General features: G+C 39.0%; 1 protein-coding gene across 1 annotated transcript; it reads left to right on the plus strand.

The window, feature by feature from the left end:
- Positions 1-4,719: 4,719 nt before the first annotated feature.
- Positions 4,720-11,920, plus strand: LOC145500981 (uncharacterized). Its single transcript, XM_081480554.1, has one exon. The coding sequence runs from the start codon at positions 5,275-5,277 to the stop codon at positions 7,222-7,224; it is 1,950 nt and encodes a 649-aa protein (XP_081336680.1). The 5' UTR covers positions 4,720-5,274; the 3' UTR covers positions 7,225-11,920.
- Positions 11,921-22,870: the final 10,950 nt, after the last annotated feature.

Below are 22,870 nucleotides of genomic sequence, written 5' to 3' on the forward strand. Positions count from 1 at the left end.
GGTGTCCTGCATACTGCTAGGATCAAGGCTATCAAATTCATCGTGAGTAGTGATAAGTTAATAAAGATGGTAAATTTTAAGCTCGGTAATGAAATGTGAAGGTGAATTAATCAACATGACATGAGCGTGGGACAAAGAAAAATTCTGAGTTCCCGACAGGAATCAAACCTTGACCTTTCAAGGCCTATCCATCAATGAAACTAGTGACAGCACCTGATGTCTGTTACCTTGAACCCCGAAAGCAAAAGGGCAGAGAAGTAGTGCTTGTAGGGTGTGTGTGGAATCTGGACCCGAGTACTTGGCATGATCAGAACATTCTTATTCCTCAAGGGACTCTAAATGGCACGATCCAGACAATTTTGAAGCAATGAAAAGGCTCACAGATAAGTTAATGAAAGATGAAAAATTGGCCAAGACTGTTTCAGTTCACAATCTTACTGCCTTAGCATCTATGGAGAAGTCTACTATTATAAATTGTATGTGGCATCGCAGGTACAAAGCAAAGGATCTTTTAAAGTACTGGGAGCCTCTGAGAAAAACTTGTTATTACGACAGTTTCAGGGCTGTTGAATTTGATCGGGTATTCTGCAGGGTTCTCTTTAGCAGGTGCAATTCGGCTGATGACACCAACGGAAGAGGAGATCAAAGAAGGGGTCCTATACTTGGTCTTGACATTGACAAATAATAGTTTGTTTTGCCCTACTACTGGTACTTCCCATCCATAGCCTACTTAGACTACGATCACGAACAGAGGCTTTCTAAAAAATCTCAAGTACAAAACTCGAGATTTGACCCTCTGGGAAGAAGATGGCAAGACCACAATCCCAGCAACCATAAAGCATCTTCAAGATCTCAAGCATCGATGCTAGTATTCAGGACTGGATTGTGGATTCAGTGTCACAGACTTGCTACTCATTTATTTTTGCGGTCAGAATTCTGATGTCTGTCAAAGAATTTTCATCACTTGTATTGCTGATCTTCCCGACAAGTACATTCCAGAATCATGTAGAATTAGTCTGTACATAAGAGCTGTGTACAGTTTGATAGAACCCTTTTGTGTACCAAACTTTAGCTCACCTGAAGATGTGCAGAGGTCTGTGTCCTGTGGCATAACCATCTTTCGGTTGTGGAGAAAGGTGCTTGAATTTAAGGAGATGCTTCTCCATTCCAAGATTAAGGCCAAAATCAATCCAAACAAACGTGGAAAATTTATTACATATGGCTGTTACAAGACTGCCAAGATCCTTTTCACAGCAGCCGTGGTTCATCAACTGGCAATCTTTTTGCATTTCAAGGACCTTGGACCAACATAGGTGTCTCCTTACGATTCTAGGACAAAATCTACAGAGTGCACCATTGGAGAAATGTAATGTAAAACCAGAGTTGCAATCCCTTGATGCTCATTCAACCTGTCACAACATGCTAGAAAGAAGTTCCAAAGTGCAGTTTAATCAAAATGCAAAACAGCGTCTTGCTGCATCTGAAGCTAATGTCAAGGCGTCAAACAAAGGAAGAAGATTGCTTTTGCTTTCCAAGAAAACAAGCACGTTGCCAACTATGTCTACCAGAATGTATACTCCTAATTTAAGAACGCACAACTGAAAGTGCACAGAGAAGGGGTTGAAGAGGGCCACATGCTTTTTGCAAAATACCTGCCTCAAGCATGTGTGGACTTGCTTAAGGAAACAGCAAATTGGGAGAAACCATATTCTTACAGCAAGCTAAAAGGGTACACTGGTAGATGGACCTCCTTCCAAAGATTTCAACAAGTTGGACACATCATTTGCCAAAGTTTCCATCCCAGACTTGGAGTCCAAATGTTGTGATGGATCTGATGAGGTGCAGACGACAAGAGAAGAGGTTCAAATTGGAAGTGACCACAATGACAGAAGACCCATAGACATAGTGGATGAAGATGACGTGGACTTAAAGGAAGGTAAGAACTGGAAGATAAGCGAATATGTCGACGGAAAGTTGACCTACATTCACGTCTCCCAAGCCATCAAAATTCTGTTGCCAAGAGTGTCAAGATGTCATCAGAAGAGGCACTGGGCATCCAAGTATCTGCCAGGAAAAGAACCCTTAAATCCCACTTACGAAATCTTCAAATATTGTGATGTTGCTCTGATGGTTACACAGAAAGGCAAACGTTGGGACCATATTGGACGAGTTGAAGCTATGGAATCTACCAGAGATGGCTCACCTGTGCATATTCGGTGTTTACTGTATTCTTGCTGTGAACATGACTTATATTGTGTCCTGGAGGATACACTACTTACAAACTGGAAGTCCCAAGCAAGCATCATGACCAAAGTAGAGCTGCAGCCTGTTTCCGAGGAAAGTACAATGTACACCCCTCATCCTGCATCCAAAGCACATCTCGTAAAGCTAGGAATTTTGTCCTTTAATTACCTCCATGATAACTCACTTGATCCATCTCCATCCTTGGTGAAAAAAGATTCTCAAAGTTGCTCCAGCTCTAAGATCGATGATGGCTTCTATGAAGTTGAAGACGTACTTGAAAGGCGCTTGTCTAAGGATACACTCTGCTATAAGTACAAGGTTCGATTTAAGGGTTATGGATCAGATCAAGACATGGACTCTGACTTTCCTGGCAACTGATCTCTTCATCATCTTTAAATCTTCATTATGAAGATTCTCCAATGACTGTGCCTTTCCTGGCAATTGATCTCTTCATCAGCATTAAATCTTCACCATCAAGAGCATCCAATGACCGACTTTCCTGGCAATTGATCTCTTCATCGTCATTAAATCTTTGTTATCAAAATTGTCCAATGACTGTGCCTTTCCTAGCAATTGATCTCTTCATCATCAGTAAATCTTCATTATCAAGAACAAAAAAATAAAAAAATAAAAAATTATCAAGAACGTCCAATGACTGTGCCTTTTTCTGGCATTTAATGTTTTATACCCTTTGAGTGTATTACCTAGATCCACCTTGGTTTTCTTAACATGTAAAAATGGAAAAGCTGATTAAGGAACACACAAATAATTATTGGGCACTTAAAATGTCAATAAGTGCATGGTGAATTGAGTAGCTTTATGTTTGGAAGAATGTTGGGTGTCCTTGCTGACTCTGAATTGAGGGTCAAATTACATTCACATTTTTCCCATAAACGTGAAAGTGCTTTGTCGTAACGGCGGGGCTTGTTTGTGCTTAGAAAGTGCAACCGCCCAACTGTCACACAAATGTCCAACTTTGAGGCCGTCTGAAGACCATGGTGGAAGCTGTTGGGACACAAGGTACTGGAGGAGACCTTGTTTGATCCAGTTAGAACACAAATGGTAAGTGGGCTTGTTTTAAAGTAACATAAGACCATTGAACATAATCAAGGTGTAAATTATGCTCATGGTGGCAAAAATAAGAGGTTGAAGATATACTGACTTATTCCCAGATGTAATCAACAGAAGATTGGCTGTTGAATATTGGTCTGAAAACAATGTGTTTCTTTTTAATGCAGCCAATACGCTGAATGGCACAGTTTTTCACATGCCAGTGACTTGCTGGCATTTTAAATGTTACTCGTAAATGCTGGCTGGCAAATAGGCAAATTGTCATTTTTCTAACTGGGTATTCAAAATTCTCAGTATGTCTGGCTGGGAGTTTTCTAAAATAAAGTCTATCTTGCTAGCAGTGAAGAGCGGATTTTTTTTTCCCAGAAATTTAATCATTAATTGCAATTGACGTGGGAACACATCAATGCTTGTGGATTCATATGTTAAATTTCAAGTTATAGTGTTGTTGGATACTCCTGAATCAGATGAGGAGGCTCAAACTTCTTTGAGTGGTAAGTTCTAAATCTTATCCTGGAACTTGCTAAGAGTCTTCTTTTCCTAGTTGCAGTCTAAGGTTGTGCAAATACTAAGAGCGGTAGCTTGAGGGAAAGGATTAACACCCTACAGGTTTCAAATTTCCCATTTTATTCTGGAACAATTGAGGGAGACTGTTCACAGGATATAATTGTCCACGCTGTGACCATTTTTAATTCTTTTTAAACAAACTTTTTTTATTTATTTTTTTATTTGTTCACATACAGAATAACATACAAAATAACCGTAGAGGAAAAAAGCTACATAATTTCTTACATTAAAATACCTAAAACAGGTTTAACAACAAACGACAAAACTAGTGGTAACAATACGTGAATAAAAAGAAAGAAAAAAAAGGCGACTCCTCTGCCCGGTTTTTAGTTTTTTTAAATATTATTATCCAATAACCACGTACTTGATATAGTAATTTTATTAACAACAATTACTAATAAAGTGTATTATCGTTTGTCTCACGATGTAGTCACTTGAGATGTAGATCGCGACGTTTCGACTGCTTACTGCTAGTCTTCTTCAGGCGATAAGGTCGACTGATTGCACAGTATCATTTATATCACAAAGGTCGGCTGTGATTGGTGCATTTCGATCCTCCTATTGTTCCATTATTCCGGCGAGTAGCTGTTCCCTCAGTGGTCCGCTGTTGTACCGTTCTCCTGTTGTTGTGTTTCTTGATCGTGGGTATCCATGCTTCAGGAATGTCAATTCCACTATCCCTGTTGATGTTGTTAGGGTGAAGTCTTATGTAAATAGCTTCCTTGACCCTACGTGTGTACCAGTGAGGATCTCGATCAATAAACTTGACCTCATTCCAGATAGGATAGTGGCCGGTCTCGTGGGTGTGTTCAGAAATGGCGGAGGTCTGGGTTCTTAGAAACTGCATCGAGGTAGTTGGACTCTATGCGAAACTGCAATTTTATCTAATTGCTTCTTTTCCGACCAAAATTTTAATTTTATCATGAATAATTATTGTAGAGTTTGATAGAAATAGCGAGAATGGCAGCAAATCTATCGTCAATATTAGACTGAAATGAAATACTTCTTTTAAATTAAATGTTGTGTAAGGAGTTCTGTTACATTTATGGTTTGAACAGTCCTTCCAGTTGCACAGGGTTCGCACAGTCTTGAAAAGTCCTTGAATTTTAGAGGGAGTCCTTGAAAAGTCCTTGAATTCCATACATCCTTGAAAAGTCCTTAAATTCATTGATAAGGTCTTGAAAAGGCCTTGAATTTTCTCCAACATAAAATCTTTAGGGGTCGAAGAAAGTTTTTTGTTTAGATCAGAGTATTTTTTCATTTTTTTGTCGCAAGAATAACCTAGACACAAAAGCAAAACCGAAATGTGAGCCAAACTGCGATTAACTGCGAGCCGAAACCAAATTGACCAGCGGTTGTGTGTATGGCTTGTCATGCTCATGCACATGTCACATGGAGGTTGTAATTGCGGAGTTTTTCAAAACGTTCTGTTGTTGGAGGGTATTTGCTGAAAAAATGCCTGGAAAGTGTACATTTAACCCCAAATGGTTAACTAAGGAAGAATATAAATGGGTCAGGCAAGTAAAAGGCGATTTGCGGAAAGCATTATGCATAGTGTGCAACAAAACTATCGCTTTAACAACGATGGGTGAGAGTGCACTACGTTCGCACATGGCAGGAAGTAAACATCAGACATCTGTAAAGTCGAATGCAACAACAAGTCCTGTGAAGCCATACTTAGCGAAAGAAGTTTGTGAGGTTCAGAGCAGGATTTCCGCAGCAACTGTGAATCAGGAAAAGGTTGATACTGGTACTCTTGACAAAGATGCACCGATGAACATTCCACCGCCTCCAGCCACAAATGTTGCACCATCCTCTGGGAGGTCAGTTTCTCAGTTTTTTAGCAGAAACGATGTACTGAAGTCTGAGGTATTGTGGACTTTGAAAACCATTTCGAGTCACTGTTCTTATAATTCTAATGAAAACATTGAGAAAATTGTTTGTGTTATGTTTCCTGATAGCCAAATAGCTGCAAAATTTACTTGCAGATCAAGAAAAACATCCTACCTATGTGTTTTTGGTTTAGCCGAATACTTAAAGGAAATGTTGACGAAAGCTGTAAAAGGATATTTCACGATTCTCTTTGATGAGAGCTTAAATAAGAAGAGTCAATCGAAGCAAATGGACATTCACGTTCGTTATTGGGAGGGTGACAAAGTTGTCACACGTTACTTTGGCTCACAGTTTTTGGGTCATGCAACTGCCAATGATATGGTCAAGCATTTTGAGGACAGTGTGGTGAACAGTGGACTTCCTATTTGCAACCTGGTACAAATCAGCATGGATGGACCTAATGTTAATTGGAAGTTCTTTACAAATATGAAGAAGAAACTATCTGATGATTTTGATACAATTTTGATAAACATAGGATCATGTGGACTCCACATTGTGCACAATAGCTTTAAAACTGGAGCAACTGCAGCAGAGTGGAAAGTGGAAGCATTGCAGTCAAGCCTTTATTATCTTTTTAAAGATTCACCTGCAAGGCGGGAAGATTTCTTACAGATTTCTGGCAGCACCAGGTTGCCCCTCAAGTTTGTGAATCACAGATGGCTGGAGAATGAGACTGTTTGTGAAAGAGCTCTAGAACTATGGGAGGACATACTCAAGTATGTGAGAGCTGCTGAATCCAAGCAAATCACAAAACCAGGGAACAAATCATATGAAACAATTGTTGAAGCTACCAAGGACAAACTAATCAGAGCTAAATTGCAATTTTTCAAGTGTGTAGCAGGGCAAATTCAACCATTTTTGGTTACATTTCAAAGTGACAAACCCCTAACACCCTTCCTTTCTAGTGAACTGTGCAACCTCCTAAGATCATTAATGCGAAGGTTTATGAAGAAAGAAGTTTTGTCAGAAGCTACAACTGCTGATAAGCTTGTCAAACTTGACGTCACCGATAAACAAATCCATGTAAACTACAAAAAGATTGACATTGGTTTCTTAACTGAAAAGGTACTAAAAGACTCTGTTGGAGCAAGTGAAAAGCAAGTTTTGGAATTCAGATTGCAGTGCAAGACCTTTCTGATAGAACTTCTACAGAAGCTTTTGACCAAATGTCCTGCTTCATATTCCTTGGTGAGAAATTTGAGTGCTTTGAACCCCGGAGAGATGGCTTCTGATGCAGACCAGTCCATATCCAGGTTTAAAAGGGTTGTATCCCAACTTGTGAATGTCAGAAGGATCAAAGAAAGTGACTGTGATGCCATAATCCAGGAGTACACTAGTTTTCTGGACAACATACCAGCCTTTGGATCTGAGAAGTTTTTGAACTTCAAATTTAGTACTGACAGATTAGATGAGCTGTTCAGCACTTATATGAATACCGAGTCTTACTAGAAGTTGTTTAAAGTAGTACAGCTCCTTTTAGTCCTGTCTCATGGTCAAGCTTCAGTAGAGAGAGGTTTCTCAGTGAATAAGGAGCTTGAAATTGAGAATCTAGCAAATCAATCACTTGTGGCTCAACGCCTTGTGTGTGATCATTTAAATGCTGTTGGTGGCGTCTTGAATGTACCTCTTACCCAGCCTTTACTCACCTCATGTGCAGGAGCAAGAAAACGTTATGAAAGGTACCTGGACCAACAACGACAGAACAAGAAATCTGAAGAAGGAAGTCGGAAGCGGAAGTCTTTGTTGGATGAAATTGAGGAACTTAAAGAGAAAAAGAGGAGAATGAATGAGGACATTGACTCTTTAATTAAGTCGGCAGATAATTTGTCTGAGAAGGCTGAATCGACCAGAGATATATCTTTTGTGACACAGTCAAATTCTCTAAGAAAAACGTCCAAAGAGAAGGCAGAGGAACTAAAGAACCTTGAGAAGAAGATGGAGGAGAAACTTCAGGCATTAAAATCCTGTTAATTGAAAGGTGCATGTTATTTACATTATTTAACCTGTAACATTACACTATTTACATTTATTGGTGGGTCCTTGAAAAATAAATTCGGTCCTTGAAAAGTCCTTGAAAAATGGTTGCAATTTTCTGTATGAACCCTGGTTGCAATTGTTGGAGTCGGTCAATTCCCTGTTCAGCACTCCATTCCTGCCTACCTAGTCATTTTCTCTATTCTTATCTATTGGATATTGTATACAGATTTTTAAGTTAGATTTTTCAAATTTTGAAAAATAAATGCCAGCACCTTTCTTCAGGTAGGTCAGTATTTAAAAAACCTTCCCAATGAGGTAGCATTGAGTTTTTGGTTGTTTGGTTTTGTTTTGTGGATGAAAAAACAGACACCTAGTCATGGAAACTGTAAAAATTTTGACCTGTATATGTTTCATATTAAGGGGGTTTTTGTGCGGTCTTGTTCTGCAGGCTTGTCATAATGCAGCGTAGGATATAGGAAAGGAAGCAAGGAACATATTCACCGCATGCTGAGGTCAAAATAATTGGACTGCATGCCTGAAACGGCAAATCATGAATACAGGTTTTTGGAACAATTTTATTCTCTTTTGAAACAGCAATTCTAATATAGGCCAGGGCAGTTGTTCTGGAGGTGCCAGCAGAAAAATCTGAAGCATTCTACACAGTCCACTTCATTCATTTTCAAAATCATATTAATCTTTTAGGAAGGTGCACCATGCATGATATTCTTCTACTAATTTGCAGATGCTATTCAAGAAGCAACAGTGGAAACGTGCTTTGATTGTAATCAGTTGAATGGAATTTATTGTAATTTGATTTTCCCGATTTTTTAGTTTTTTTATGTTTATAGTTTTATGTTTATAGTTTTATGATCAATATTGTATATTTCTTAGTTTTAATTTCTTTGTATTATGCTAGGGTAGTGGATTACCTGTGAACTAGCTAATTAAGCTGAGCATAAACCCCACGTTAAATAAAGTATCTTATCATATCGTAACTCAATGAAATGTAAGTGGTCGCTAGTTAATGTCAAATCTGTCTCTACAAGCGCACCCTGCCGGGGATTACACACTAGATCAAAGTTCAAGTTTAAGAATTTTCAAGAATTTTAGGTGTCTCTGAACCCTAAGTACAGAATTTTTTTTAAACTTTCCCAAAAGGTACATCTTATCATGCTGATTGCAAATTTGGTAATATCTAAGTGTTGTTTTCGAATTATAAGCCCCTAAAGCCATAATTAAGGGTGTTTTTAGCAGGTCATACTGTTGCTATGGTAACCTTTTTTGTCACAAAAATGACAGCAACGTGTTGACCAACGATTGGGCAGTTTTGAGATACCATGATTGTAACATCAAGTGATAAAAAGTGGTTATTGCAACCCATCAAAATCTCAGTGCTGGAAAATGTTTTGAGCCACCTTAATGTAAGCTATAGACTACTAAATGTGTTTTGTTAGAAGACCAATATGATGTAACTTCAAGGAAGGGGCCAACAACCAAGAAGCACAAACCATTCATAGATCTTTCCATGCTTTCTCCAACAGAAGGTAAAATCTTAACTATATATTAATGCTGTACGTTGGTAATGAACACCTGTTGCCAAGAAATGATCACAAATATGCTGATTTGGACAAAATTTGTTAACTTCATCTAATGTAACAGTAACCAAGTACAAGGACAAACAGAAGTACTAAATGTAAGTAGTCAGACTAGCAAATTACCCTTGGCCTGAAATACTTATATAGGTGAACCTGAATGGGATTTCATCTAACTTTCACAAGTAACAAGTCACGGAAGCACAACATCCCTTACAATACCTCCAAAAGAAAAAAAAAGACTATTTAGCTGGATCTTGTTTCTTTTCTAGTGCTTACATTTAACTGTTGTTAAAAGGAATGCTTACAAAACATGGATTTTGCTGACATTCTCATTGCTTGAAGAAAATTTTTAATGACGTCCCAGCAGAATCAACAGCAATGGATATTGGATTACCTTTGTGACCATTTGAAACAGGTAAGGTAGGTGTAGTCTGTGTTACTCAATAACTGATCCACCTAGATTAGCTCAATGATACCAGCGGATCCGTTTTACATCATTTACATCAATTTCTAAATTCAGCTAAAATGAAGTGTGCGTGTGTACGTTTGTGTGTGTAAACCTTTTATATGCATATAACTGGATTACCAGCTTGTAGTTACTGAACAGGGCCTTCTGACCTACTTACTATTCGATAACCATTGGTCTGAACTTTGTTCAATGGACTGATCTATTGCATTAATTAATTTACTTATTTAATGATAGATATTTTTATATATCTATTTATCTTTATTTATTTATCTATTTATCTATTTATTTATGTATTTAAATGTTTCCTGAATGGTTTGGTAATTTACGAGAACGAAAATCAGTACAATTCCGTGGGGCAATGACACAAGACGAGTGGAGCAAAAGCTTGGATGCACTTGTCATTCAGCAGAATTAGGGATAAAATACGTGACACCTTAGTCATCAATCTTCCCAGTTACCTCGACAATCGAATTCTGTATGGTCACCTAAAGGATGATTTAACACAACTTTGTGAACAAGTTATTTCTTACTCCCAATTTTGCCGTATCCTGAACTTGGACTTTCCAGATGTGCTTATCCCAAAGGTGAGCTAGAGCCAAACCCAACCGCTCTTGATCAGTAAAAGGGACGATAATATAGTTAATGCCCCGGGTGGGGACTCCCCTGTGAAATGGTCAGTGATAATGATTGCCCTCTCACTCAGGGGTGTAAATCACGGATTTTGCACTCACTTAAGGTGTCAAGGACCAAAATCCACTATTTTTAAGTCATCATCAGGGCTGCACTCAAAGAAACAAAATGCTGTACAGTATTCAATGACAAAGTTCATACCTTCATTAAATCATTTTAGCTAATACTTGTCAGTCCATTTTTGAGTGGTCTTTATTAGCAGTCAAATTAGCGAGCCAAATGCACATTGGTTTCCTTTCAAGGCTTAATCTCAAATTCTATATGGTCAGTCAGTTCTTTTCCTTTTCACTGACATATTTTTGTTGTTGATGTTTTTTTGGCAGGTAAAGAGGCTCATGAAATGTGACATCTGTACTTTCCTGAAAGAAGAAAAACAGAAGACCATGGACAAGACTCAGAGAAAGTACCTTGATAACCTATATAAGTACCACAATGATCTACAGAGGTACTATTTCTAGCCTTATCATCAGAATTTGCAAATTAAAAATGTGTGGAATATGATTTCACAGGCTCTTGGTTAATTGTAGAACTTTTCAATGTATATGTTTGCTTAACAGGGAAGAAAGAGAAAAGTACTATTGTCATAGAGGGAAAGCTAAAGATGGATCATTATTGACGGAATGGATCAAAACAAGCTTCTTGTTCCTGCACTACTCAATCAAGCCAAGTCTTCGGCAAGTGCCTGGAGATTGAAAACGCATTTAACAGGTCTCATGTACCACTTTGTATTGTTGTTGAAATTCAGTATTCTATATGACTCATGACATTGATAGATGACCTAAATGGATGGATGGATTGCCTATTGTTTACCTCAAAAACCTTTTAAAGAACAGTGCTTATCAGAGTAAATGTTATTTTCAGGTCTTTTTCTGGGATTGGATATTTTAATCTGGAGGTTAGCTTAATAATGACCTTTATCTACAGTTTATAAAGTAATTTGCAAGGTTTTATACAATTTAACGGCACTTATAATAACTGTTTTTTTTGCAGGTGTCATCAACCATGGTAGGAAGGTACTTGGGTTTATTGATGTTCACCAGTGGGAACACGATTTAAACTTTGCCATCAACATTTTTATTTGAACATTGTCCCATATGGAATACATTCCAGATGTTCTCTACATACAGATGGATAACTGCTGGGGAAGATACAAAAATCAATTTGTCATCATCTTCCTTCCAGTCTTGATAAAGTACAAAGTGTTTAAAGGTAATCAAGTAACACAGTTATTGCAAATTTAGATTCTCACTGTAGTGAGCCATTTCAAAGGATATATCTGGTTTTTGCATCAAACAGTAAAATATTTTACCACTGAAACCTTGTAAATGTTAATATCAATGTTCAGCATGAAATGTATGCTTATGCAAGCACCGCATTCTTACATAGGGTCCTGTTCATAACAATCTTACTGAGTATATGATCTCCGTTAAGCTTATGCAATGTGTATCCTTCCTTCTTTGGAGGTGAAAATCAACTTCCTCGTGCCTGGCCACACCCATGAAGATATTGACCAGCTTTTCAGTTGCATTGCTGGGGACATTGCAAGGAACAAGATCAGGATATTGATTGATATATTTGGAATCAAATGAAACTCTTATTAACATAACTGTAAGGCCGCAGCCAAGGAAAACATTTTTTAAAATTTTTGCTAATATGATTATTGCTTCTAACGCACATGAGATCGCTTTCTTATGCTGCTTACTTTATTGAGATCTTTTCGCTATCTTTGTCCCCCTACCGGTGATTCACGAGAAAGTACTTATTACAGAGAATCTTTCATCTTTTATTTTGGTTATTCAAGTTTTTACCACGCTATGACAATTATTTAAATTTTAGAATTGATGACAGCGGCGAGCCAGGGGTACACACCTTCCTCCATATGTGGAGTTCGTTGACGTCATTTATGATGTCCGTTCATGGTTAGGTGCCGCAGAAACAGAATTGCACAATATTAGCAACCCCCACTTCTTTGTGTTGAAGGAAAATTGTGATGGAGATGTTGTTTTGAAATACAAAAATTGGCTTCCATGCCACATTAAACTATTGGCACCCAAAGTTGATTTACTACTCTTGGCTTGGATCTCTTTGCAGATTGGTGCTCTGGTTTAGATGATCACGTTGTTTACTCCTGCATCTAATGGCACCATGGACAATCTTAATATTTTCAACATGTCTTGTTGACCTTTACATTGTAAATACAAAGCCTACTATGCAGATAATGTTGTGCAGAAGCATGTTTATTTAATATTTTATTTTTCCACATCTTCATTGTATTTTGACAGGCACATTCTGGCAAGCCTACATTTTAATGAGAATATTCATAGAGAAACACAGCTATCAAAAGAAGGGAAGGAGTATACACGGGTAACATACCCTAAATTTAAACTGGGAGAAGAAGTGGTTCGAGAGGTGGCATGTCCTCCCACTTATGGTAAGTTTTTAAAACCTGAAACTACTTTTTTCTGTGCTCCTCAATCACATACTACATGTAACTCAGTTCAGTTGATGATGATGATGATAAAATTCACAATTTTAAAATGCTTTTCCCTTTACACTTGTAAGTCTCCATGTTTGCAACATTCAGGAAATTGTATTGGCACATTTCTTCTATTCAGGTTACATCAACACAATGAAAAAACTCAATGCCAAGATCAGCACTAAATTAAATACTGGAAAGATACACTGCAAAGGCATGTGAGCCACTTAATAGTCAATTTCCAGAAAGACATAGCAAAAAAGAAGCTCTTGAGTGCTACAATAGAAGAAAGCAAATGAAGAAAACATCATTATTTCCATCTGGTTACGTTTCTTTGATTAAGGACTGATCTATACTAGGAAAATAATGTAGAATTTGCTATAGCCCCCCCCCCCCCCCTGCGATAGCCAGATCATGACAGACTTTATATAATTTCATTTTATTGCAGTATATTGTGTAACCGCTTCCAGTAAAGTTTGCAAATATTTTCCCATTTGATTGACGTTACCATGATTGATGCATTAAGTGCTTACCGAACATAGCCCACATTCAGTTCAAGCTAAGGCCCCTGCTGTTCAAGATTGTAAAACAAGTTAGAATGAAATTCTCATAGGAAAATCAAGACCTGCAAACGTTGGTAAGCTACAATCTACTGATGTTGATATTTACATTGTTACGTAAATTGGTGATTCTGGTGAGAACTATAACTTAGATTTCAAACGCTCTCAAGGCTCTCTATTAGCATGAGCACATGGCATAATCATTGTGATTACTTTCTAAGTTAAAAATGCAACGATATTTAGTGATTTCTCGATGTAATTATTTCAGTTGACCACTTTGCTTTGTTTCGTATGAAAAAGGCCTGAGGCCACAAGATTAGGATTAAAGACAATAAAGGAAAGATTGTTCTCTGAAACTGGCTTGGTGTTCTAAGGAGTTTCGACTGCGCGTGCAAACAATCCGGGAGAACGAGATTTCAATTCTGACTTAAGAAACTGTTACAGTCAACAACAAGGGTTAAACGAACACTAAGAACTCAAATTGAAAGAAAATTCCAAAGACTAGAGTTATGAACTGAAATTAGACAATGGAACCTGATAAAGCAGAAAACATTGAAGAACCACGTGCTTATGAAAGCCCCAAAGAAAATAGCAACGTGGAAACAGAAGAATTTGAAGAACGATGGGAACGTCGCAACAGAAACCACAGCGAAAAGGGTTTACAATTCAACTTAGAAATTGGTACAAAGAAAAGGGAAAGAACAGTAAAAACGTCCAATCCCGCATAGACGCCATCTATGAATGCTTAAGAGAGCCATCGGATCTGGTTAAACTTAAAGCCTGCAAAGACGGCTTAGAAGCTGAGTTGAACAACTGCAAAGCCGTACATGAAAACGTGACTCATCTGCTAATTAAATTAAAACTCGCGGAAAGAGAACAAAAGATTCAAGACGAATACGTCGAATTGAATACCGTAGCTTTAGAATGTTTAGCGGATTTCAAAGTGAGAATAAAGGACCAAGAAATAGAAAGAGTCAAACTCTCCTCGCAAAGATCACTACGCTCCAGGAAATCTTCTTTGTCCATTCGATTGTCCTCAACCTCCTCCTCGAAGCGCACAGCAATAGAAACTGCGAAACTTAAGGCGAAATTAGATATGCTAAAAAGGCATCAAGACATCGACAGACGGCAAGACGAATTAAAACTCCAAGGGAAAGAGCTAGAGCGTTTAAATGAGCAAGAAGAATTACACGGAGAACTATCCTCGGCCGAAGCAATTCAGAAAATACTCCAAGAATCCGAATTAAATGACACTATTGCTCTACAAGAAGCAACAAACAGAACAAATTCTCTCGGTGAAACAGAAAAACAAAGGATGCTAAGCACTTCCGGCCCTAATCTCCAGCAAATAAAGGCGAATTCCCGTGTTCCTGACGAAATTAAAGGACATGACAAAATCAACGATCCCATTGTTCCCACTACAACGCCATCCCAGGCAGCAGATTTGAATGAAAGAATCACAAGTACAGGTGCGAGAACATCGCTCAACTTCCCCTCGTGACTAGACGTAAACACACCGGCCTTTGTTCTGCAAGATATCGACCAATCAGCAACGAGGACCAAATCTGAGCGATACAATCCTCAACTTTGGCATATTCAAGAAGAGAACACCAAAATTCAGAAAACACAAGTTGAACTGCTGCGAAGAATGACCGTTGCAGTTCCAAAGCCTCCAGTATTCGAGGGAAACATCCTAGAATACCCGAAATGGGAAAATGCCTTTCATGCCCTGATAGAAGACCAAGTTGTTAAGCCTAATTACAAGCTTTATTATCTTGGCGAGTACACGTGTGGAGCAGCACAAAAGACGATCAGCAGTCTGTTAGGACTGTGGAGAGAAGACATATACCAGAGAGCTAGAAAAACGCTGAAAGAACGTTTTGGAGACCCCTTTAGAATCTATGAAGCCTACATGGACAAACTGAAAAACTGGTCACCATGCATCACCAGCACAGAGCTACAGGAATTCAGCGATTTCCCTGTCATGACACAAGAGACCATGAAGTCCATCAAGTACTTAAAGGAACTCGAGAGTTACTCCACAATTTGAGAGCTTGCGGCTCCCTTACCCGCCTACTACAGTAACAAGTGGAGAGCAAGTGCGAAGAAAGTAGAGGCAAGGTGTGGTGAATACTCCTTCGCAAATTTCCTTGAGTTTACACAAGAGCATCCCTTGATGCAAACCATCCTGTGTTTTCACACAATGCTCTGACCTCAACAAGAAAAGAGTTAGAGAAAGAAAGAAACCCCTCTATCGAAAGGATCAGACGAAGCCACGATAGAAGAGATAGGAAGAGGCGACATGGCACCACCCTAGCTACTTCAGGCAGCGAAGCGTCATGTAAGACTCCCACGGATACGAGTTTGTGTACGTTGTGTAAAGGCCAACACTCGCTTATCGCACGCAAGAACTTCTTAGGAAGGTCAGTCAAAGAAAGACAAGAACTTTGCATCTCCAAAGGAATATGTTTTTCGTGTCTAAGTCAAGGTCACATGGCACGACACTGTAAGCAGAAAACCCAGTGCGAGTTGCATAAGAAGCCACACACAACTGTCCTCCATCGTTTCCCACCAGAAGTCAAAAGGGAAGAAAACACGCAGGAAACTGTCAGAGCTATGAACAATTGCATAAACTGTGGTGAGACTATGACCTTGATGATCCTCCCAGTATGGATTCACCGCAAGAGTGACCCAGATCGTCGAGTAAAGGTATACACCGTGCTAGATGATCAGAGCGATACCTGCTTTGTTACAAATGACGTAATGACCAGCCTTGGATTAACTGGTATTGCAATTAAGCTAGAGCTGGGCACCATGCATGCCATAGAGAAAATTGACAAGGAAAGAATTGATGGTTTGGTCGTATCACCCTTTGACGGTGAAGTCGACATACCTCTCCCAAAGGCATACACCAGAAGACACATACCAGGCCTACACAGACAGATTCCTTGTCCTGAAACTGCACGCAAGTATGGGCACCTAGAGAGAATTGCAGACGAAATCCCGCCATACGAAGAGCACTTAAGCATTGGCTTATTAATTGGAAACAACTGCGTTCGTGCCTTAAAGCCAAGATACATAGTCCCTGGAAAGTCAAACAACCCCTATGCTGTACGCACAACATTGGTTTGGGGCGTGATAGGAGCTAGAAGCCACGGAGAACATGAGGATGATGCTGGGGAGACAGCCGAATGCCATCGTATTGCCACAAGAGAGATACTGAGCCAAGAAGAATCGACTAGCAAGTTCCTCCCTTTGAAGAGCTGTAAAGAGATAATGATTCCTTCGACCATCAAGAGAATGTTCGAACAGGACTTTTCCGAGAATCAAGAAACTAACTCAGCAATGTCTCAGGAGGATTTGAAGTTTATGAAAATAACTGCAGGCGGTATTTATAAAGCAGAGAAAGGACACTATCAAGTTCCCTTACTGCTTCACGACGAAAACTTTATGGCAGACGTACAGTATCCTGTGGGACAAGGAGCTCAGGCTCAAGCTGCTCTACCGGTTGCCCAAGGAATTCAGCCAGCTGACAAACTAGCAGCTCATGGAGCTCAAGCGGTCGGTGGTCAAGTAGCTCAAGTAGTTCAACAATTTGCCGGACAGGTGGCTTTACCTGCTGCTGAACACGTGGCTCAGAAAATTCAACCAGCTGCAGCACAAGTACCTCAACAAGCTGTGGGACAAGCTCAACACAGAGAGCTCGAGGTAGAATACGTTCACTTCTGTCCCTTATGTGTGTTTCTTATAAATTGCGAACAGGGACAAGGGCAGCAACCCTTTATTTGTCTTTCTTTTTTGCCTGTTTTCGGTTTTCCCGCTCATTCATTGCTCATGTTTTAGTCAGTTTGTTTGTTGTTGTTAAGCTTATATCGCCAGTTCTAGTGTATTTCGGGTCTTGGCGGGTTTTCTATGGGTGGCTATATGTTGTTAATGTGGGTGGCGTGCATATTTTTTTTTAATCTCGTGGATACAGGGAATGTTTCATTAATTTATTTGATGTCATGGTCATCAAATCTGGTAGTGAGGAGGAATATACTCAACTCAACCAACTATTAGAGAACATTTACAAATACAGAAAAGACCTACAGGAAGTTAAGACCAAAGAAAAAGAAAACAAGAAGCAGAAAGAAAAAGAGGATCAACAGAAAGGTCTGGAAATGTGGGCAGCAGCACTCACAGGAATGGCCAGTAAGCTATTGTAGATACTAATTGTATGTTACTTTCTCACCTCTGTATATGCCTTTTCTTGTGAATCCATAAATAAAAGCAACATTTTGGGATGTGCACACCACATACTAAGTCATCAGTTACATCACAACAAACCATTGCAACAATTATTATTAGAAACAGTAGCATTGGATAATACACTTTCTGAAATTCGACTAGCTTAGCAGTCAGGATATCGGCCACTATACTATGCTCAGCAGCTGTGCTCATCTAAAATCCTGTCCTTAATTTGAATTGCTTTCAAATAACATATATTTTCTCAATTGTTTTAGAGAGGAAGCATGATGGCAACTCCAGTAATGATGACATCAGTGGTAGCAGCTCAGACAAGGATGCTGATGATAGTTCCAGTGTCAGCACCAGCACCAGGACCAGCAAAGCGAAGAAAGGTGAGATAAATGGCAGTCACTGACTAGTAGTAAACCTCCATAACTTTCCTTTCACCACTTGACTATTTTCTTGATTTATATTCTCATTTGGAAAATGACCATATTTGCTTATCCGTTCCTGTAAGGAAATCCTGTAAGGAAAAATAACAACCTTTAATCGAGTACACTTCATCATTGATGAGGACCAAAGCTACAATCTTGGACAGAATAAAAAGCAACAATTAACCCCCTCCCCCCCAAAGCAATGATGAAGGCACGAAGGAGCAAAAACATGGGTACATGTGTACCCTAAGTTAAGGCATTACACAAGGGGTATTTTCGGCAACATAGAGAATACATAACAATAAATTATTATGCGACTTTTGGAAATAGCAGAGGAGGTGAGAAAGAACATTGTCATCACCAAGAAATATCTTAGAACATGCCAGGGAAAAAAAGAATACCCGAGGAAACAAAAGCTACAATTAGAGTGCTTAAAAGTACAACATATCTCATGCTAGACGAAATTGCTCTATGATGTAGAATTTCCAAAACAAGCGTTCAACACATACCGTATTTACCCGTGTATTAGTTGATCCCGTGTATAAGTCGACCCCCAATTTTTGAGGCCAAAAACTAGATTTTCTTAATTTCCAGGTAAGAATTTCTTGGAAAACTTATCTTGTATTTCTTAAAATTATCTTTCAGCTACCACAGATATGTAAACAAATCACAGCATGTTTCAATGTGCAGTTTTAAAGCTTATTATGGCACGTATACGAGCGTTTTACCCAGTTTAGCAACACATGTGCATGCAGACTTTTCGATGATAATTTTTGTAAAATGCTCACAAAAATCAAACGTAAGGATTTCAAACAAGCCTTTTTAAGTGCGAAGAGATTAAAAGTGGCTTTATAAGACAGGCAAAACACCAAAGAAGCTCACAACTTTCAGAACGACACCATAAACAAAGTGCAAAGCGTGTGTTGGGAACTTGGTAGTCAAGCCTTGAAATCGGTCAAGTACTGGTACAGAAGTCATCGCACTCGTATCCTGCCAGGTTACCAAGCAGAGAAGTTCCAAGCGCGAAAGATATTTTCTCCGACAGCTATACTACAGCTTTATTTAAAGGAAAAATATTGGTTCTTTATGACAAAATTGAGCCAGTGAGTGTCTACAAGATTCAGGTTAAAATTTAACGGATAAATGTTGATGGATTTTAACTTGAAGCTCTGATATGGAGAGACATCGCTAAGCGAACGTACGTTGTAAACTGTGCTGCCGTTTATCACATGTTTGTTAACATTGAAAGACAATTATTATGTTAATTATTTGACTGGCGCTTGGATCTCAAGTTTTGACCCATGTATAAGTCGAGGGCGAATGTTTGGACTGATTTTTAGGTCTTGAAAGGTCGACTTATACACGGGAAAATACGGTAGCAAGTGTAAAAGACAAAGTGCCAGAGAACCGTAGGCAGTTTGGTGGAAGGAAGAAAAAACTCACTCCAGAACAAGAGGTATTAATTCTTAGAAGTATACTAGAACTGAGGGACAAAGAGTGCTCATTTTCCTCATGATGGCTGATGGAGCATACAGGAATTTGTCATCTCACTGACCGAACTGTTAGGTGTTTACTAAATAGAAATGGTTACTTCTTCCTCCAGGCATGCAAAAAGGGGCTAATGAGTCAGACGGACAAAGACCTGAGAGTGGAGTTTGCCCGAAAAATGCAAGCAGAATACTCCCCGAGTGTTTGGACAGACTCTGTTGCTTTCTATTTGGGTGGTGTCTCATTTGTGTACAAGACTAACCCGCTGGACCAAGCTTGCGCCCCGGAAGGAAGAGTATGGAGGAAAAGATCTGAAGGCCTGACACAAGGGTGTTTGGCAAAAGGCAGTAAATCCAGAATGGGGGAAAAGTGGCCAAGTTCATAGTAGCAATAAGTCAGGGCAAAGGAGTGCTAGTTTGTGAAAGATACGAGAAAATGGATGGAAACTATTTCGCATCTTTTATTGACCAGCATTTCAACACTATGTTTGAACGATCATGCAAAGGATTGAGTCGACTTTGGCTGCAAGACGGTGATCCTTCACGAAACAGCAAAGCAGCCCGTGAGGCTATGGTTTGTTCTCATTGTGAACTTTTAAAAATCCTGCCGTGAAGTCCAGATTTGAATCCGATAGAGAACATATTTCACATTGTCACAAGGAAGTTGGCAAAAGATGCGCTTGAAAGAGGCATAACATGAGAGTTAAAAGAACAGTTTTGTGAAAGGGTACAAAGAACAATCCATGGTATTTCACAGCAACTGATAGATAGGACTATACAGTCTATGAGTGTGTGTGTGGCTGGCATAATATGGAATAGTGGCAAAAGACTGAAATATTGAATCTTAAGATGTGTAGGGTACTTGAATTATGTTTAAATTACATTTGGACGTTTTTGTGACTGTTACGATATATTCCACACGATTTAAGCTTGTTTGTGACGATTTTTTAACGATTTATCACGGTTTCAGGCTAATTTAGATAAAATATGAATGAATGTTTGTTATTTATTTTTTTAAAGTCGAAATTGTTGAAAATTGTTTAAAATCACTGTTAATTGTTTGGAAATCGTGTCAATGCACAAATTTGTAAACAAAACTTGTTTTCAATTTTCAAACACAAAAATATCTTTAGAACAGAAATAAAATATTAACAAACAAACATCGCCAATGAAACATTTGTTTTCCTTAAAATAGCGCAGTTCACTGTGCCTCTGCATTGCTGGCGCTTGAGCGTAGCGCGCAAAACCTATGACAGGTGAAATGCCACGAGCAACAAGAGTTCATCTATCACACTCGTCTAGTTCCTTTGGTTTTTTTTCTTTTTTTTTTCTGTTCATTTTATCTTATTTAGGGAAATTTGTTCTCTTAAACAGTTTGCTCAAGCCAAATTTATTTTTTATTGTTCCTTTTCTCTTTTATTATTGCGACTTTTCGTAAAGAAGTGGTGTAAGGTAGTTTACCTTTGACTTGACAACTTAACAATTACTTTATTTCATTCAATATTCTATTCTATATGAATGTCTTACAATTCAATAGTAAAATTGCTTTTCTACTGATAACTTACATTGTGAAATTGACCAATGAATACACAAATGGCAAGCAATTACTTTCTGACTAGTTCATCGAAAAAACTGATTGATTCATTTATCGCCGTAGAATGAATTCAGCAAAACATCTAGCACATGGTTGAATGGACAATTGTTCGTTCTGCGGAATCCGCCTCTGAAACTGAAAAGCCTTCCATTGTACTGCCATCATTTCTGTCTCCATCTGGTGGATGACCCCTCCCTTGACGTATACAAAATCATACTTTGTGGTGCAAAAAACTGGGGTGTCATTGTGAAATTCCAGATCTTTAGAAAAGTGTGATTTTGGAGCCGGGAGATGCACTGGCTGGCCCTTAAGCATCAATAGTAAATCGTCCCACTGCATAATCTGTGTATTCCCTCTGAAGTCATTTAAGAAAATGACCTCTGACTTTTCTGCCCCTACCCAGGCGAATGTGGATGTGGCAGGATTAGTGAAAGACTTGTAAACAATGTTTAACAGATTAAGTAAAAATGTCTTGCCTGAATTGGCAGGGCCCTTGATTAAAATGCTGCAAAATTTTCCAGTCCCCTGTTCCAGGAGATTTTTCACAGCTTCTGTAAAAACTTCAATTGGCATGTGGTTCCAAATAAGTAGCTGTTGAGCGCATTCCGCCCACCGGCCGTAACACTCAGTCGTGCAAGGGTCTTGCAGACATTTTTCCAAGATCTGAAGTCTTGTTAGCTTACTTCTTTGTAGCAGGCATATAAAGGGGAGGGGGTGGGGGAGGAGGAAGAGAATTTGGGGAAGGGAACGCCTGCTACAAAAGCCACTTCTTTTGCATCTCCGCCTACTGTTTTACGGTAATCAGATTAACAGAGCTGTCAGTTCAATGACCAATCAGAATAAGGCGAGCGCCTTTCTGCATGAATGACTTTACATGGGAAGGTGTGAAAAAGTATTCATAGCAGCGAGCATTGTGAGAAAATCTTCAGGCCGTGTAATGTCATAAACTCCCACAAAGGTTTGTAAAAGAGAAAGAAAACCAAAGATAGACATTCAAAAAAACAGCAGCTGCAGATTTTGTGAAGTAACCTTTACTTCTGGAGGAGGATGAGCTTCATTTGAAAATCTGTTTTTGCCAGTGGGCAGAGAAGAAAGTGTCAGGTTGATTTTAGCCGAGTGTTGCGGCTCGATTGGGTTTCCACTAACGAGAGACGAAAACTTTTCAGAGCAGGGCTGTAGATCTTGTGGTCGCAAAATAAGAAATGCAGCTGAACTGTAGTTTTAATGAGCAAGCTGTATGCAGCACAAGAGTTGATGAAGATTTAAATCACCAGAATCGTTGCTTTACCATTCAGTTCAGAGTCCTTGGCGCGAACAAACATTTGATGTATGAGGCTTTTGTCGTATCCTGTGGACAACCCCGCTAATACATCTTTTCCATCTAGAGGAGATTTTACTGCAACTTCTTGCTCTGGTTTTAACTTGAATTCACTACGAGCCACAACGTTCAAATCAGCCAAGGCTCTCACTAGCAAATCCACTTCGGCCACCATTTTGGTTGTTTTTGCATTACTTCACAAACCCATCCTATTGTCCAATTAACCAATCAAAATGTTGTGGCTGCCGACGACCGCAGGAATGAACCA

This window comes from Orbicella franksi, chromosome 10 (assembly GCF_964199315.1).
Source record: "Orbicella franksi chromosome 10, jaOrbFran1.1, whole genome shotgun sequence".
Lineage (NCBI taxonomy): Eukaryota > Metazoa > Cnidaria > Anthozoa > Scleractinia > Merulinidae > Orbicella > Orbicella franksi.